The sequence below is a fragment of the Amphiprion ocellaris genome, chromosome 2, assembly GCF_022539595.1.
Source record: "Amphiprion ocellaris isolate individual 3 ecotype Okinawa chromosome 2, ASM2253959v1, whole genome shotgun sequence".
In the NCBI taxonomy this organism is placed as follows: domain Eukaryota; kingdom Metazoa; phylum Chordata; class Actinopteri; family Pomacentridae; genus Amphiprion; species Amphiprion ocellaris.
Window position 1 is genome coordinate 13641808 of NC_072767.1, and position 18447 is coordinate 13660254.

The following is an 18447-nucleotide window of genomic DNA, read 5'->3' on the forward strand; positions in this document are numbered from 1 at the left end:
AACCTTTGTCCTGTATGACAAGCTTTACTGGTTATGACACGTTGTACTAGTCCCTCTCTGGTTCTACTCATTTACCAGGCTCTCACAACTGGTGCTGCAATGACAGACTGGGAAGACTTTTGGCCAATAATTTACTCCTCAAAATGAAATGATATCCCATTAATAATACATACATATATTTTTAATCAAAAGTAAGATTTTTAAAAACTGAACTTTTAGTTGCCATTGCTCATGACTTCAGTGCCTCTGAACAGGTCACAATAGTTGCCAATTATTGTCTGTTAATCTTTGTTGCTTCAAGGTCAGAAATCTAGTTGTGTGATCATGTGTTAAGCATTTGTGCTTCTGAAAGCCTGCTGACAGCTGATTCCAAAGCTTTAACCTAATTCAAACAAAAAATAAGGTAAAGAGAACTTGTTACCATGACACTTTATGAAAATTGATTCTACACTCGTGGAATCATAGATCACAGATCAAATATTTTTCTACTCATTGTGTTAGACACAAAGTAATCAGCTACACACTAGCAAGACTTGGGACAAACTATCATTGGAAAGCTGTTGCATAAACATGATTATTCTTAAATATTCTTAAATTTAAGTCTCATGCTTCACTTGGCCAAAAATCTTCCATCCATCCATCCACCATCTATACACTGCCTAATCCTCATTAGGGTCGCGGGGGGCTGGAGTCTATCCCAGAAGGCAGGGGACACCTGGACAGGTCACAAATCTTTCACAGGGCTACATATAGAGACAAACAATCACACTCACATTCACACCTACAGACAGTTTAGAATCACCAATTAACCTCAGCATATTTTTGGACTGTGGGAGGAAGCCGGAGTACCCGCAGAAAACCCACATATGCACAGGGAGAACATGCAAACTCCATGCAGAAAGATCCCAGGCCCAGACTGGGACACGAACCGGGGAACTTCCAGCTGTGCAGCCCCCAAAAAGCTTATATTATAATTCAATAATTATTTCAAACAATAAATACATCCATACATTCAACTTCCATCTCTACTCTGCATTAAATGCTCATAATAATCTCATCAAGACCCACAAGGCAGTACATCAGTTAAAATGCTTTTTGTTTGCATTCATGCTACAGTAGATGTATGAATAAGGAAAAAAATAGGAAGTGCTGCACTTTGTCAAGAATAATACTGCAGGTTGTTTACAAGTCAGAAAAGCAAAATAAGATGCTCTTCAAGGATATAGCCACTGGCCTTTAAAGATGAAGAAATCCTGACTCTCCAACTTCTTATAAATGGAAGTCCTAAGTATTGGTCAGCAAATACTCCGAGTTGAAACATGTAACTTTATTTATCTATAGGTCACAGATTTTTGTGCCCCAGATACTCTTGGGACTGCCTGCTACTAAGGACTTCAGTAGTAAAGCCTGAAGTCTCTCCAAGAACAACACAGCCTTCAGTAAATGTGTGTAAATGGTAGTACTGCCCATCTTATTGTGAGTACAAGAACAACAACATTTGGGCTCCATTACTGCCTTAATCCCAACAGGTAGGATTACTGGTGCACATGGAAAAAACAGCCATTCTCTCCAAACAGCAGATCACAGATCATGATCACATTATTTATTTGTGGGTATCAATGTTAAACCAATGTTTGCTTTTTGCTAACATCAAATCGTTGTGGTCAAAGACACAAAAAGAAGTACCGCACTTGTTTATGGAAAAATCATGGAGTGAAATAAAAATAGCGACAAGTCCTATTTCCTCCTTGTGTTCCATTGTGACACTGAGAATAACAGTTTGTTGGTGGGCTTTTTTTAAGTTAATGTTGGATTAATAGTTCTTCAAAGGTGACCAGCAGCCGTTATTTCCTGCTTCCTGCGGCTGACTTTCGGCCGAGCTCCCTGGCTCTCTCTGTGGCAGACTCCACGGCACTCATGGTCGAAGCCCTCAGGCCGCCTTGTTCCAGCGTGTGAAGCCCGTAGATTGTAGTTCCGCCTGGAGTGCAGACCTCAGAGCGAAGCTGAGCAGGATGCTTCCCAGAGTCACGTAATAATCTCCCAGCACCCTGTAGCACATGGTGGCAAAATTAAAATGATGAGGTTCAAACACTGTATTTCCACACCCAGGTGTCAGAATGCCAACGTAAATACATTGTTTTTAAGAAAACAACTGCACATGCTCTAAAACTGACCAGAACAGTCTGAGATGCGATGCTGTGGGCCAGAGCACTGGGCATGCCCATTTTAACAGCTCCTTCTGCCAGTGCTTCAGCAAATAGGTACACCTGTAGAGAACAACCACATGCTTCAGAATAAGAGCGAACAAAGTCTAACTGTTCCATGAAAGAATATAGTACAATATAGGGGTTTTGATACAAGAGATGACTATATCAAAATTTTTCTCATATTAATTTGTTTTTAAATGGTGATGAATTGCCTGCTTCAGTTATTACTAGTCTTTCATTGTATGTCTATCTGTACTTCTTTTACTGACGATCTCTTTTGCTGTTGTAACACTGACAAATGTTCCCTGCTGTGGGATTAATAAAAGACTATCTTATCACATCATATTACTGAAAAATAAACAACTTCTTAGCATTATTGTTTCATTGGTTATTATGCCATACTATTACATAGTAATGTATACAATTGGGTCCATAAATAATTGGACACTCACACGTGTACTTCAGAAAAGCACCACAATGAATCTGACATGAAGCAATTGAGATGTGACTCAAGTGTACACCTTCAGCTTTCATACACTTGGTTAAAAATATTGTTTTATGTATATTTTTTAACATCCTTCTATTTTCACAGGTTTAAAAATAATTGGATGATTGACTGATAACCAGTTTCATTCCCGGGTGTGGTCTGTTTTTATGTGTTTAATGAAAAATTATGGCCATTAAAGCTCTGGAGCAATTCCAAGTTTTGAATTTGCATTTTCAACTGTCAATAGAGGATCCAAAGAGGTGTTGATGCAAGTTAGGGGGGTCATTGTTGGACTGATAACACAAAGCAGACCTATGGGAGATAAAAATCAACTATCTGGGACAATCTTAAAAAGAACGAATGCAGTGAACTCAGCAACACCAAAAGGTCTGGAAGGCCACAGTAGACATCTAAAGTGGATTATGATAGAATTCTTTCCTTGGTCAGGAAAAACAACTTCACAACATCTGACCAAGAATCCAATGAAGAACACTCTCAGGGAGGTAGACTACAGCCAAGAGATGCCTTTATGAATGTACATTCAGAAGGTTTGTCTCATGACGCAAAGCACTGGTAACACTCAGATACAGAAAGACCAGATTAGACTGAGAGAAAACATTTAAAACAGCTGCTCAGTTCTGGAAAAAGATTCTTTATACAGACGGAACCCAGATGAACCATCAGGATGTGGGGAAGAGCATGAAAACTTAATTTTCACTTAATTATTTGATGCAAATAGATTCCAGACTTCTGCCAGTCGTTGACTGAAATGGATCTGCATCAAAGTATTAAAAATAATCATTATATTTGTAATTATACTAAATTACTTTGGGCTATATGGACTATGGAAAAAAAAGAATGGCAGGAATTCCTGAAAGGTTCTTGTAGTATTTCTGTTGAACTCCTTGAATTAAAGCTGAAAGTTTACATTTTGATGACATCATTTCAAATTAATTGTGGTTAGCAGAAATAAAAGTACAAAATCTGTATCACTGTCCAAGTACTTATGGATCTGACTGCACATTCTGCCCAGCAAACTGTTTTCCATGATTTCCTCTTTTGATTCAGTCCTATACGGTCTTTCAGAAAAGCATTACAGTGCACATCATTGTTTTGGCTATTTATACAAAAGAGAAAAATCCTCAAAGACTTGATTTTAGGCTTTGTTTGTGTCCAGTCTTGAACCTTTGTTGAGTCATTTTCTATCTCACTCTCATTATTTTCTCTTCCGGCAGTATTCTGACAAGAGGCATAAAATACCCCAAGTATATCAAGTGCAATGACATAAAGAAAGAGTTCAGATTTTGCTTTTGTTTTCTTGGTTTGCTGATGTTGACTGGGTCACGACTTCCTTTGTGGAGAAATAGCCAGTGCAATAAGCTCCATGAAAAAGATACTGTATGCCTTTAGCCATTTATACTGTCACGTTTATCAGCTTTTTATTTGTATTCTACTCAATCCTCAGTTCAATAAATGAAGAACACCCTCTAGAGGGATTTAATGTAGCGTGTAGACTAGATTCAGTTGCTTGAAATAGCTGTTGTAAACAACAGGGAAATGTTAATATAAGCAACTTTAAAGCTGAATCAAACATCTCAGACATTACAGAATACTTTAAGAAATGTTTAGCTGGAATGTAAAGTAGTAAATGGGAGGAAACCTGGATAGCACCTTCACGGTCCTTTATCGTGAATTATTTGTACTCATTCAAATGACTTGCTTGAATGATAATAAACTGTACATCTGTTTAAACATTTTCTCTTACAATAGTTTGCAAGAAGTGACAAAGACTTCCGACAAAATAATCAAATCACACAATCCTAGGATACTCACAAAGGCGACTCCGCTCCCGCTCACCCCGGTGTGGATGTCAATCCAGGCCTCAGGTCCCTCCTCCACCAAACCACAGCGATGCAACAAGGAGCGAAGCAGAGCACCATCTTCCTGTTTTGCATGGGACCCCCGCGCAAACAGGAGAGCCCCCTCCTGAACCACACACGGTAGATTTGGCATGAGCCGGATGGCAACTGAGTTCTCTGGCAGGAGCTTGATATTTAAACACAGAAAGAAAAATTAAACATATGATCTTTAACCATGAGCAAACCAGCATTGAGTGTAAAGCCACTACTTACTGGCTTACCTCTTCTAATGTAGCCAGTGTCACTCCTGCTGCAACAGATACTATTATGTGTCTGTCAGTGACATGCTGTGAGATCTCATTGAGAACTAGTGGGACCAGGTGAGGTTTGACTGCAACAAAGACCACATCTGAGCCGCAGATCACCTCTATGTTGGAGTGAGTTACAGCAATGCCGAGCTCCTGAAAGCATGAAGGAAAAATATTATACACATGCATTAACCAGCTCTTACACAAGTGCACACAAAATGAATTATGATATCTTTATAATATTTACGGAAAAACACTAATCAATGCTGGTTTTCTGTCAGGGGAAAAGTAACCAATTTCATGACAAGTAGTGGACAAAATAAACAGCTAAATAACTATAGGATCGATCCATACTGAAATTGCAGCTCACAATGAAGTTTTATTTTTTTAAAATTTCTACATATACTTTGGTTTTTCCAATTAAACGTGTGCTTTTAACTGTGACATCTCTTTTCCTTACTTTGAGCATGCACACAGAGGGTCATAGAGCAGCATGCAGGTTCAATACAAGCCCATTCAAATGAAACAATGCCACACATCTCTTATCAAGTGCACCATGCTTTATTATGGTAGAAATTGTATTAGTTTTCAATTAACATGACTTTTTTGATAGCCCATAGATGTATTCAGTTTACTCACTGGTGGTCTCTGAAATAAGTTAGGGATATTTGTTACAGTAAATGATAGATGTTTCATTGAATAAATTGTATTGTCTCAGTGCTGGGTTAAAATAATATGGAATTTATTAACTTGTATCTAAAAATAGATATTTAGCCTTTTTACCCATTACCAATAATTTCACTACCTACTTTGAGCTCTTATGTTGGTAATTGTAAGGACAAATGATTTCTTCAATACATTTATTATATTAGCATTTATGAAGGCAGAATGAGGGTAGTAAAGATACTTTTTTCAAATTATTTAGATGTATGGGAGACTTTCTGGAAACATTAGAACCATGATAGTGGGAAAATGTATGATTTAGAATTTGGAAAAAATATGTGCTAAATGAAAACCATACCATTGCTATGCTGATGATACCCAGCTCTTCCTGTCATTCCCTCTGGACAGCCACACTGTCTCTACCTGTATCTCAACATGCCTTGCAGATATCTTGGCATGGATGAAAAAAACGCCACCTTCAACTCAACCTCTCCAAGAATGAGCTCCTTGTCTTTCCAGCCAGCACCTCTATTCAACAAGAAATCAACATCCAGCTTGAATCAACCCAACTCAAACAGACAAAATCTGGCAGAAATTTGGCTGTCATGATCGATGACCAACTAACATTCAAGGCTCATGTGGCCTCTGATGCTTGGTTATCTGCAGATAATCCAGATTTCAACCAGCCAAAAACAGCTCATGTCACCTCCCTGTTCAGATCACTTCTTTGGCTTCCAGTTGCTGTCTGCATAAAATTCAAAACTCTGACACTTGTCTACAAAACTAGAATGAAAACAGCTCCCTCCTACCTGAACTCTCTCATTCAGGTCTACACTCCCACCTTGCTCACTACGCTCAGCCAACAAAAGGCTCCTGATACAACCACCACAAAAGGGCCACGCCATAGTTAGATTCTTCTCTTCTGTGGTTCCCAGGTGGTGGAGTTACTAAACTCTGTTCAATCTGCAGAGTCTCTGTCAGTCTAAGAAAAGACTAAAGACCCAGCTCTTCACTGAACACCTATGCACCTGACAGATTGCAAAAAAATTAAAAATAAATACAAAATCCCTCTCATCTCCTGCACTGCCTGTATCCAATAGTCCTATTATCACACTTGAACTTGTTTTATGGCTCTTATCCGGGTTGTTGTCTCCTGACTAGATCCTTGCTTGTGTTGTATCTACTCTCAGATGTACATCACTTTGAATAAAAGCGTCTGCTAAATGAAATTGTAGAACTGTACAAAAGCACAGCTATTATTTGGTATTTATTTTTCCATATAAAGTGGGACATAGCATCAGTCCTATGTTGAAGATCAAAAGATGGATTATTCTTTGGCACACTAAGAATTTATTTGTATCACTGCAAAGGGTCAATTCTGTTGTTTAGTTTGATATAAGCTACAATATGAAACAACATGAAAATGGGTGAAGAAATCATTAGCCATTACGGCGTAGAAATTTGATTTGGCCTCATAACATTATATTCCGGTATGTACAAAGATGCATTTATTGTAAAATTATTTATTACAAAACTGTAAATAGTTGAGTTTCATAGAAATATCTGGATGGTATGTAATGATTTGTATGTAAGGGTATCAATGAAACCATTAACATCCTCAGACACTGCCCTGTTGAAGGGAGGTTAGAAAAATTTTTGATGCAAAAAGCATGGCATACTAAAGAAGAGTTCTGGAATATGTTCTAATTTAGCAGAACGCTGCCATTTATCAAATATGTTTTATTGGTTAACAGATTGCTTAATCTTTTATTTTGTTAAGCCATGACAAAAAGTTATATTTTGAGAACATAAATTACCAATTCCCGATAAAATGAATGAATTTATGGCATGCACACAAGTGAAAAAAACAGCTTGAGACCTAGAAGAACTTGACACTTGCAGGAATCCACAGCACCAGAGGAAGGTCAGCGTTAATGTATTCACAAAGAACCTGATCTTACAGTCAGTAACCATGATCCTCTCCATACCTGCTCGCTGTCCTACAAACTAATCAACCTTACTGAGAACTGATAGACAAGTTAACAAGATGGAATAAAGTACCTGAAAGCGTCCCAGGTTCCTGGAGGATGGTGCGCTGACTTTGACGTTTACAGGAAGAACATTTCCTGCACATAAAGTAAACATAAAGTAAAACCACTGACTCCTTCACTCAGACTCGACTCTGGTTTCAGCAACTTTCTCTGAACTCACCAGACAAGATGCCTTTTGCGATGCCGAAAGCCATGTTGCCTGCACCGATAAAGCCGACCTTCAGCTGCGAATCCATCTCAGGGTCCATTTTGATCTGAAACAAAAGCAGACAACTGATAAGAGCAGAAACATTAACCAACGACAACATCAGGGCCTCACACTTAACTAAAAACTAGGCATGTGACTCACGGGACAATCTACGACACAATACCATCATAACACACTGTCTACAATAGCTATGGTATCACACAGCATCACATAGACACACGTCAAAATTTGTTCTATACAATAGCACTGCAGGTATTTATTATTTTTCATGCAAAAATGTCGACTTGACTGGTTACAGCTTTTGTTTTCATGCTTTTCTTTCTAATTTATGATTTTAAATTATTTGTGTAGGTGCACCACCACCACACAGCAACAGACGGATTCATTGTGACTGTCAGCTTTGTTTACATGCACAGAAAAAACACCTAATTACTGCGAGAAATCAGATTAAGGCAAGAAATCAATTAACATGGTAAATCCTGGTTTACAATTGGTCAGTAATATGATTTCTCCCCCTCCTCCATAACCACTACCACAACCTAGCTCCCCTGTCCTTGGTCTGTTCATCATAAAATAGCATCTTTAACCTGGTTCTGAGTTTATAGGGCCCAAAAGCTGGATCCACAGCAGAAAAACCAGTTAGTGTGACTGTAAATCACATTTCTTCTTCCTTGTAGCCTAATGATGGTTCAAAAAGCAGGTTAGACGTAAATTCAATATTGTTAGTTTTGTAGAGACAAAGTAAAAAATTTCAAGAAGTCGCCTTGGCTTTTGGATGTCTGTGATTAACACTTCGTAGCTGCTATTTCACATTTTATTGACTGAACAGTTAAAAATAGGTGGCAGGTTAAGCAATAGAGAACAAACTATGAATAAACTGTAGAGCTGAAAATAGAGAAAAAAAATTAAAGAGGACATTTTGTGCTCATTTCTGTATCTGTATTTATATCCTGGGACTTCACTACAATAGCGTCATGTTTTATTTTTGTTCGTTTTTTTTTTTTTTTTAAATGTACAGGCCCTTTATGGAGCCACGCAGTTTATTCACTGTTGAGAACAAGCAGCTTTAGCAGTGGGTTCTTTAAGGCCAGCCTATCGAAAAGCCCAATTCCTTCTGATTGGCAGGTTTTGCAGAAGCCTTTTCTAGTGAGCACCACAAGAAACAGAAACTTTTTAAATGCATCCGTACATGTTTTGGCAGGAATCCATATATAAACATTTTTCTTCATATACTCTGTTAATGAAGTCGAAAATGTATGCAAAAAAACACCAAAATCAGCTGGTAAAATCATATTCTGTTGTTGTCAATCAACTGTATTTTGAACTCTGCCCCTGCACCATTACTTATCTGTTTGTTTGGGCATATTAAATGTCTACAATATTATTTAAGTAAACCGTTCTTGTAAAAACATAACATAAACATAAACATATATATATATATATATATATATATATATATATATATATATATATATATATATATATATATATATATATATATATATATATATATATAAATCAAGAAGACTGCTGTGCCTGGAGCAGGTGACCATATAAAGAAATCCATGACAAAGTAATGTGAGGTCTTCACCAAAGTAGAAAAATCCCATTAAAAACATGTCCAGAGCTGCTGAAGACTGAACTTTTATCTCACAGGTATTATTTGTACCTCATTATTGAAACTCTAGCCCTGTTTAATATGAACATCTGACATCATAACATTACATATGTATGAAAGAAGATGAGGAAGAGCATAATAGATCCCCTTTAATCGGAAACTGTCATTTGTTACACTCCTTCTTGAGACCACCTACAGCTTATTAGCATAGAGTTCAATAAAAGAAATGCAAACTTTTACACAAAAAGCCCTACAATTGCTCCTACCTCATTAAGGTTTCAATGCTCAGTTTTTAGTTGAAACTATGCAGATCAATGAAATGGTCGTTTTGGAGTTTAATAGTTTGGGGCTCTTTAATGCACTTTGTATTTTTACTTTAAAACATTTTAAAATTGAGTATTTTGAAAAGCTCTTGAAATGTAACCACTATAACATAGTGACAATGTATTTAGCACGTGTAAATAGTGTTGTGAATCTGTCTTTGTTTATACTGTATGTTTTCCTAGTGCAGTTTGCTGCTGAAAAAATGATATTGATCTGAATGAGACTAAATGTATAAGTACAGAAATAAGTTGCGTAATATTCTGTCACACTGCATTGTAGAAACAGCTTAAAAACCTCCAAAAACCCCTAAAAATTAGCTGACAGTTGAATTACCATCTTTAAATCAGTTTCATCAAACACCAAAACATTATAACCTTCATGAAGATGTGATTTATTTTACAACTTTTTACTGCATGGGGTTTAGTGAGGTGTACAGCTAGTAAATAAGTGTACAACAGAAGACAGATGTAGAATGACAATAGGCCTTAGGGCTGCACAACAAGTCATCTAAGCGTCAACATCGCAACTTCTGCATGTGCAATAGTCACAATGCCAGAGTGCAATGTGTAGTAAGGCAGATTAAATAAAAAACGTCGTGCTAGAACTCTTTCTTTGCTGCTCTACATAAAGAGAATTCACAGTTGTCATTTTCCATGACGGATCTACAAGAGAAGTCTTTCTGATAGAACATCAGTTGCTCTGACTTAAGCATTCTTGGAGCCACTGAGGGTTTTTTGTTTTTTTATTTACAAGACACTGTTTATTGACATGCAGCCTCCAGATCTCTGCAGAAACTGCAGAGAAGATCTGGTAGCAAAAAAGAAATAGATGTGTGGAAAACAGGAAGAGTGTTGACAAAAGACAAGTACTATGTCACCAGTGTCTTGCCATTGTTAGCATCATACAAGGAATGTGTCTGACCGTTTAAAACAGCACCACCAATCTGTGAATGACAAGTGCAAAGCCATCCAAAGAACTAATTCAAACATATTTCCCAGTGTTACACCATATGAGAAAGGTTCCAAACAGCTTTTGGTCATCTTTTTAATAATTAGCTTTAATTTTCTATGCACGTAACTACCAGATCTCCCTAATCTTAACCCCTAACCCTCACTTTCCAAATGGAGTTATTCAAGTCATCAGTTGAAAATGTTTTATATCGCAATATGATTTATCTAATATCGTGCAGCCCTAATAGCCACATGCATCCAGAAAACAGATGAAAGAAATTAAATCACGGGTATGATCTAATGACAGACTGTTTCGTTTCCACATGTTCACCCCTACAATTAAATCCAGGTTCTGAGTGCTATTGTCCGGGCAGGGCTGCGGCCAGTGCAGCATTGATGCTTCACCATCCGAGTCTTCTGTCACCTCATCGTTCCTCTCAGAGTTCACACCAGCTCCGATCAGAGGGTGTCTTGACTCCATGATCGCAATCATTGTCTTTTCATACCGCCACCAGCCCTGTATTTTAGTCGGGGCCGGGGAGTCGGGCTCCCGTTTGCACTTGTAGTACGCACTTTTGAGAAGTTTCCAGCGAAACTTTAACTGGTCCACAGATCTGTGATAACCAGCCGCTGTCATTCTCCTGTGTGCCACCTTAAACAGTTTGTTATTCCTTACTTTCCTCCCGTCCAAGCACTTCTTCATGTCCAGCTCCTTGAGAATTTCCAGAAATAATTCCGTCTCTTTCACGTCCCAGTTCTGTTTCTTAATACCAGAGTCGTCCATTGTAGCGGCAGCGTAGCCTGTTAGCTCGGAGGCTAATGAGCGTTAGCCCAGCGGTACAACGATCACACTGCTAGGATGCTAATTAGCATGTCTGCTGTGTGGTGGCTAGCTTAAATCATAGCGGTACTTAGCCTACAGGTCGTGAAAGTCGCACCTAAAAAATGGTAAAATCTTCTTTTAAAATCAATACGACTCAAACTAGCCCTTAGCTGCACCTAGCTAGGGTTAGGGTTAGCTAGAAAGTAATCCAGGATAGATTAGATTTGAAATACAATGCACGTGTCTTGTTGACTGGACAACCATAAAGTAACACGGAGTGACAAAACGACGACGTGAGGAGCTGCTGTGAAAAACTGCCGCTAACGCAGGCAAGAGGAAATTTATTCACCTGATGTTTGTCGGATTTTCTGTTGTCCGACGTTTAGCAAACCACAAAGTGTAGTTTAACTGCCACGTACGTCAGACAGACCCGCCGCATCCACACACCACGCAGCTGAACCGGCTGTTCGTTTGTTCTTGTCTTCTCTCCTGCTCCGCCAGGTGGGCGGCACCTTCGGCATCCTCGGAGACAAATTCCATGCGTGCTTTTCCAACGTATTTTTCCGTCTAAGCAGTGACTAAAATCGAACGCACTCAGATCCGGCCTTAAAAAATGCCAGTAATTCCATTGGCTGCGAGCTGAGCAGAGGAGAGGACAAAAAGTTAGCTGTCATTCCGACCAGCTGTGTGTGAGGGAGACCCGCAGTGTCCAGGAGCAGCAAAACTAAACTACAGGTGCGTGTTGTAGAAATGTTGCAGTTGGTTCAGCTCATCTGGCGGGTTTACAGTGTCATACTTATTATCTGATATTTTATTTTTTATATGTTGCTGTAACGCGTCAGTCTGAATGTTTTGCCTGCCATGAAGAAATCTGCTAAATGTTTGTGAGGAACCTCCTTGTGTCACGTTTTCATTTCCCCACTTAAATAAAGCTAATATGTGAATTAGTTTGTTCTAAACTAATTTCACCGCCTTTTAGCTGCATAAACGATGCTGTGCTGGTCTGCAGCAGAGCAGAGCAGAGCAGACATGCCCAGGCAAGCCTCAGTGTCAGTGGACTAAATTCAGACCTAACAATAAATGAATGACTTTTGTAGTTTTGTGTCATGCAGACATCTACAGCAGGTCGGGTGAGCAGCAAACTGTAAATCAATACACGTCTGATTCTGAATGCAGCATATACATTTACATTCATTCAGATTTATGTGTTCTAATTGTGAGATGTCGCCATCTAGTGACAGCCTTTGGTCATTTTAGAGTTCACTCAGCCCGTCATTTCAGTAGACAGGTGTGCAGAGGAGGGACAAGCAATCCCAAAAGTTTTAAACGGACTAATTTCTCACAGATGTCTGGTTAAAATACTATTAATGGCAAGTAAAACAGCTCTGACAGTAAGGGGAAATATGTCTGAAATAGAATGCCAGACATTAAAATGGACTCAATACACCTGAACAGAGCTACAAACAAATCCATTAACAGAAGCACTTGAATAATGGAAAAGCGTTCTTCGTGTATTTGAGCTGAGTTTTAAAAAGGCGTGCTTGTATACCGTGTTCTGATCCAGACATGTGTCTCCTGATCCACCGCCTGCACCTCCTGCTGATGATCAGCTCGCTGGCCTGTCACTGTCCTGCAGTCAGTGGACTGTTTGAGTGGCTGAGGCAGACAGAGGCTCCTCCTGCATCACCTCCTCCTTCACCAGCACCAGTGGTTCCAGCACTTCTTGCAAAGGATGCTCAGTTTGAGATGGAAACGGCAGATGAGAAGTTTCTGGCTGAGGCAAAGCAGCTGAGTCCTTTAGACAGCTGTCACTGCAGGGTAAATATGAGCATTCTGTTTATCATCCTGTAAAAGGTAGAGAAACCGTGCTGCAGAGCATCTTTTTCTGTCCAACTGGTCATTGCAGTAATCCTCAAGACATGGTTTAAAACTGTCATGTTCATAGTAGTATCATACTCTCCTTGATGCACTTCTACTGGTCTGTTTTTAACCTTTTGATTAAAGCAATATGCTCCTTTTATAGGTGGTCGCCCAGCTGAAATCAAGCTGTGAAGGCCTCTCAGAGGAAAAGCTTGCGAAGCTTGGAGTGGTTTTGTTTAACTGCCAGGCTGAGATTGAGGGGCGGCGGACCTACCCATGTACAGAGGACATGGTAAAATATAGAGTCTTCATGAAAGGAAAGCAATCGGTTTTTATTGCTTCTGAAGTTTTGTTTACTTCAGCTTTATGTTTTAGACAATAAAAGAGTGCACAGCAGACATGGATGCAGACACATGGAATGCTTACCACATAGTAAGCAACAGAGCACGCTCTGTTTGCTACGCAACTCGCCAGCAGCTTTTTCGGCGCAGAGCGGAGCACACAGTCAACACTCTCATCTCCACAGCCACCAGCCAGCTCGATGCAATGAAAGACCTGAAGGTAGAGTTGGCTTTTCTTTTTCCTGTTCATGCTATACCTTTTGCTGTAAAGAATCTAATTCTGTCCTTCTTCATTTGGCTTTGATGACGGTGTTTTAAAACAGGCGGGCCAGTTGGAGTTGAAGGAACTGACTGCAGCTTCACTTGACAAGCTGCTAGAGGGCCACAGTGCCCTGCAGGCCCAGCAGGGGAAACTGCATGAGGGCCAGGAGCAGATGGAGAGCTCACTGAAGGACAACCTGGACCGCCTGGGTCAGGAGAAGGCCCTCATCGCATCTGGACAGGAACTGGTAGCCCAGCTAATTCAGGGCATCACTCAGAGGATGGGTGAGAGCTTTTATATGTTCATGTACTTGTTAAGATGCCATACCTTTTTGAAAAATTATTTTCAACTTGGCTACACATTGGCTTGGTGGTTAGCACTGTGGTCATGCAGCTAGAAGATCCTCGGTTCATGTCCCAGCTTTCCCGGGATTTTTCTGCAAGGAGTTTGCATGTTCTCCCTGTGCATGTGTGGGTTTTCTGTGAATACTCTGGCTTCCTACTCTAGCTGGGGTTAACCAGTGATTCTAAATTGTCTGTAGGTGTGAGTGTGGTTGTTTGTCTGTATATGCAGTCTTGTGATAGACTGGTGACCTGTCCAGGGTGTCCCCTGCCTTCACCCTGAGTCAGCTGGGATAAACTCCAGCCCCCTGCAACCCTCATGAGGATTAAGGTGGATGGATGGATGGATGGAAGGAAGGATTTTCAACTTATATTTAGTTCTGTTCATGTGTCAAAGAGCAAGTCCATTTATTCTTTACAAGCAGACTTTTAATGAAGCAGGAGCAGCTTGGTGTTAGTGTTGGATTACTATTATGATTTTCTTTTCAAGATCTGTTCATTGCTACATCTCTCAAACCCTAGAATATCATGTTAGCCTATTCCTCAAATAAAAAGGATTAAAAGAATTTTAAGTGCTGAATCAATTGTACCCCTTTTGAACAGAGTGAGATATTGATATATCCATGTCATTTGGATTGTATTGATATTCATCATCCGCTTTTCAGAGAATGTTAGTGAGCATCTTCAGATCCAAGGCTCAGAGGTACAGGACAGTCACAAGGCCATTGTTCAGGACCTCGCAGATGTCAGACACCAAGCTCAGGACATCTACCAAAAAATTGGTAAATGGCTAAATTCATTCATTCAGTTTTAAATTTGCAGTTAATGTCAGTGCTGGCCTGAAATGTTCTCTGCCTTTAACCTGTGTCTGACCAGACCACAGTATGTCAGAGTTCCTACAGTACCAGGACCAGACGTCCCAGTACTACAGTGATCTGATGAACAAACTGGAGCGCATGAACAGCACCCTGGGAGGCATGTTGCACTACCTCGATAACATGCAGAGCCGGATAGAGGACAGGCTTCACATGATCCAGGGCTACCTCGGCTGGGCAGGTGAGATGAGACCCACAGTGCAATGTACATCCATCTACAGGTGTGGAGTTTCTCTCAGCTACAGTGTTTTTGTTAAAAAAAAAAAAAAAAAGACCACGTTTTAGATGAATTCATATTCAGATCTAAACTGGATAGCAGGATTTTAGGATATTTTGTGCATATTACTTATAAAAACAACTTTTGAAAAACTTTGTATAACGTTAATAGAATTATTTTTGCAGTAAAGTGTTCCATCGTTGGAATTTTGTAAAAATAATAGCACTCTAGGGCTTATTACTCTGCCAAAGAACACAGCGAAGTTATGTGATGATCGGCGTATGTTTGTCTGTCCGTCTGTCTGTCCGTCTGTTAGCAACGTTACTCAAAAACAGACTAACGGATTTGAATGAAATTTTCAGGGAAAGTCAGAAATGACACAAGGACCAAGTGATCAGATTTTGGCAGTGATGTGGCTTATAGTCTGGATCCACGGATTTCTTAAAGATTTCTGTATCATTGTGAGATAGCAGCACGGCATCACTGTATTTATGACAAGTGAACACTCCGTCAGCTGCCTGCTGACGATCACATGATTGCTATCTTACTCCAAATCGACCACTGTGGACTTATCGGGGCTTATCCATCGGAAATCATACGACGACTCAGCAGCATTAGTGGAGTACTGCACTCCCTGAGTGCTTTTTCTTATTATAAGTGAAATAATCTACTCGTGTCTTGATCATTTTTGGAAATTTTAACCTCAGCTAATAGCCTGATTAAACTGACACATTTGGGACTTTGATCTGACTATAAAAGGGCATTTTATTATAGTAATCTTGGCACCCTGAATGTGCAAAAACAGAATTTTCTTCAATTAAATACACAGGTAAAACTTTGTTTGGTTTATCAATACCACTGAGTCTCTAGTATTGTGGTTGACTCCAGTCCATTAAGATGAGTGGATCTACACCTCCACTCAGTGAAATGTGCTTAAACCACAGTGATTAAATCAGTGACTGTGATGTGACTCCCCTGTGCTTCTTGCTTTACAGGTCTGAGTCTAACAGCCATGTGGACATGTGTCGCGCACACAGGCTACTTTGTGCTGTGTGCAGTCCTACTGACATTCCTACACTGTCCGAGTTTTTCTCGAGCCATGCTGCTGCTCACTGTGCCTCTGAACGCAGTGGCTGAGATCAACCAGCAGCCAGCGCTGGATCTCACCAGCCTCAGCCTTCTGCTGCTCGCTCTGTCTCTGGGTACAAACTTACAGCAGCATACAAGTACAAATACAATGCTTCTAATATTGCCATGTGTGTTTAACAATGTTATCTAATGTGTGTAGGTCACTGGTTTGTGAGTCAGTTGTGGGCGTGCTTCCACGTCGGAGGAAAACTAGCTGCCCCACTGAAACTGGGTCCGTGCAACATTGTGGAGCCTCAGAAGCAGACGAAGTCGTCAAACCACCTGTATCCACCGTCCTCTACGCCACAGAAGTGAGTCTGCACAGGGCTTCATGTACCCAGGGTTGCAGCTTGTCTTTAAAATGTCATTCTATTCAGAGATTGTAGGTGACCTGAAACAGTCAATGGTCTTATTAGGTAACAGAAAATGGCATTAAAGCTTAAAATTGACCATTAACCCATCTTCTGTTGACCAATTCTGTGCAGATACACCCCATACAGTCAGTACAAACTTCTAGTGGAAATATTGATGGTTGTGCACAGACAAGGAACAAATGATGAATTTGTTTAAACTCTGGGTCAAATAATCATTTAAATGCTGGCAACTTGAAAAAGGAAAAAAATCTTGCATCTTCCTAAAACTGGGGTGTGTGTATTCCCTGGTTTTTGCTTCTTCTTTTTTTTGTTTTTGCCAGATTTCTATCAAAAAATGTAAGTCTAATTTAAACAGCCTTGTGGGATGTGTGCAGTCCAGTCACTAAATGCTTTATTTGATGCCCCCTGCTTTATTCTTTTGTGCTCAGAGATGAGAAGGACGGCATCATGGAGCCAGGTGACCTGTTGAACCAGGACAGCATTTTATCAGGTGGGAAATATGTGCTGTAACTTTTAACAGTAGAATAAGTTGCCAAAAGAAGAAAAGTGACACTCAACTAGACTTTCTCATGGCTCTCATGTCTTTGTATGCAGCTGATCTTGGCATATCAGCAGTGTCTCCCCCTCCCAGGAAGATGATGCCAGAGTCCAGGTTTATCCCAGTAACTGGTACACCGAGTCACTCCACTCCCAGGCTTCCACTGCACTCGCTTCTCTCAGCAGTGAGCAAATCAAGTTAATGTCACACAACATCCATTATGGTATTTTCAGTATGTTATGAACCATGACAAATAGTGTTCTTATTTTCAGGCTGGGATTGATGATATCCCCCCAAGGAACCTGGGAGGTGTTTTTGATGCAGTCAACGACTCTTGTGATTTATTGAGCGACTCACGAAGTGCGAGTCCCACTCCGTCACTAGTCAGCAACAGGTCAGGGTTTCAGAGTTTGTCTGCCCTTGCTTGTTTCCTTTTTTTTTTTTTTTTTTTAAATAAACGTGAACAATCAAGTACACCATGAAAAATTCTGATCTGTCTCTCTCTGTTCTGCAACAGCTCTGTGTCCGGCCGTCAGCTGTGCAGTGGCATCACAAAAGCTGGGAAAGCTTGCAAGAAGAGAGCAGTGCCAGGACAGGAGTACTGCCGAGTCCACGAAGGAGGGCACACCTCCCACATTCAACCCTGAATGATCAACGTCATCCTCTTGGGTTGGGTTGTCGTGGTGGAGCTGCTTCTCTGTACTGTTGTCTTTTGTCTTTTATTATGTTCTGCCTGCTGTACTCAAACACAATAGTTGCTAAATGACTGCTGCATTTGTAGATTTTTTTAGTGTATTTATACTTTTATTTCCACGTTTTAACTACTCATTTTTAAATAAATATTTTTTGTCTAATACGCATTGTTACAGCTCTATAAATTAAACAGAGGAGGACTTGTAGTCCCAAATGCTGACCTGTATCCCTGTGTTATGTAGTTATTTCTGTGTCAAACAGAATAACTGCAAAGCTATAAAAATGTCAACCTTTGACTCCACTCTGAGATTTACACAGGA

At 39.9% G+C, this 18447-nt stretch overlaps 2 protein-coding genes across 6 annotated transcripts; one reads left to right on the forward strand and one right to left on the reverse strand.

Annotated features, from left to right (window-relative positions):
• Positions 1 to 1581: 1581 nt before the first annotated feature.
• pycr3 (pyrroline-5-carboxylate reductase 3) lies at positions 1582 to 12069 on the reverse strand. 4 transcript variants are annotated; one of them, XM_055014253.1, is made up of 7 exons: positions 11918 to 12069; positions 7736 to 7829; positions 7586 to 7650; positions 4835 to 5014; positions 4528 to 4740; positions 2175 to 2267; positions 1582 to 2048 (listed from the first exon to the last, which is right to left on the reverse strand). In XM_055014253.1, exons 1-7 carry the CDS (start codon positions 12017 to 12019, stop codon positions 1845 to 1847), a joined length of 951 nt encoding a protein of 316 aa, XP_054870228.1. In that variant the 5' UTR covers positions 12020 to 12069; the 3' UTR covers positions 1582 to 1844. The 4 variants fall into 4 exon arrangements, with proteins under 4 accessions (XP_054870228.1, XP_023133286.2, XP_023133285.2 ...); XM_023277518.3 differs by having other exon boundaries at positions 11848 to 11992; XM_023277517.3 differs by lacking the exon at positions 11918 to 12069 and adding an exon at positions 11013 to 11747.
• Positions 12065 to 18347, forward strand: bmb (brambleberry). Of its 2 annotated transcripts, none has more exons than XM_055014233.1 (13): positions 12065 to 12233; positions 13109 to 13316; positions 13522 to 13650; positions 13734 to 13919; positions 14023 to 14245; positions 14968 to 15084; positions 15179 to 15358; positions 16390 to 16596; positions 16683 to 16833; positions 17325 to 17386; positions 17491 to 17618; positions 17707 to 17828; positions 17952 to 18347. In XM_055014233.1, the coding sequence occupies exons 2-13, from the start codon at positions 13245 to 13247 to the stop codon at positions 18079 to 18081; spliced, it is 1707 nt and encodes a 568-aa protein (XP_054870208.1). In that variant the 5' UTR covers positions 12065 to 12233; positions 13109 to 13244; the 3' UTR covers positions 18082 to 18347. The 2 variants fall into 2 exon arrangements, with proteins under 2 accessions (XP_054870208.1, XP_023133280.2); XM_023277512.3 differs by having other exon boundaries at positions 12070 to 12233; positions 13063 to 13316.
• Positions 18348 to 18447: the final 100 nt, after the last annotated feature.

What these genes read in the sequence shown, in the direction of transcription:
- pycr3 (XM_023277517.3), bottom strand. Translation starts at nt 11,459, where the DNA reads ATGGACGACTCTGGTATTAAGAAACAGAACTGGGACGTGAAAGAGACG. An exon ending in CGCAAAAGGCATCTTGTCTG is followed by an intron (nt 7,651 to 7,735) that starts GTGAGTTCAGAG and finishes CTTTATGTGCAG; the next exon opens with GAAATGTTCTTCCTGTAAAC. An exon ending in CACTGGCTACATTAGAAGAG is followed by an intron (nt 4,741 to 4,834) that starts GTAAGCCAGTAA and finishes TTAAATATCAAG; the next exon opens with CTCCTGCCAGAGAACTCAGT.
- bmb (XM_023277512.3), top strand. Translation starts at nt 13,065, where the DNA reads ATGTGTCTCCTGATCCACCGCCTGCACCTCCTGCTGATGATCAGCTCG. An exon ending in ATGCAATGAAAGACCTGAAG is followed by an intron (nt 13,920 to 14,022) that starts GTAGAGTTGGCT and finishes GTTTTAAAACAG; the next exon opens with GCGGGCCAGTTGGAGTTGAA. An exon ending in GGGCATCACTCAGAGGATGG is followed by an intron (nt 14,246 to 14,967) that starts GTGAGAGCTTTT and finishes TCCGCTTTTCAG; the next exon opens with AGAATGTTAGTGAGCATCTT.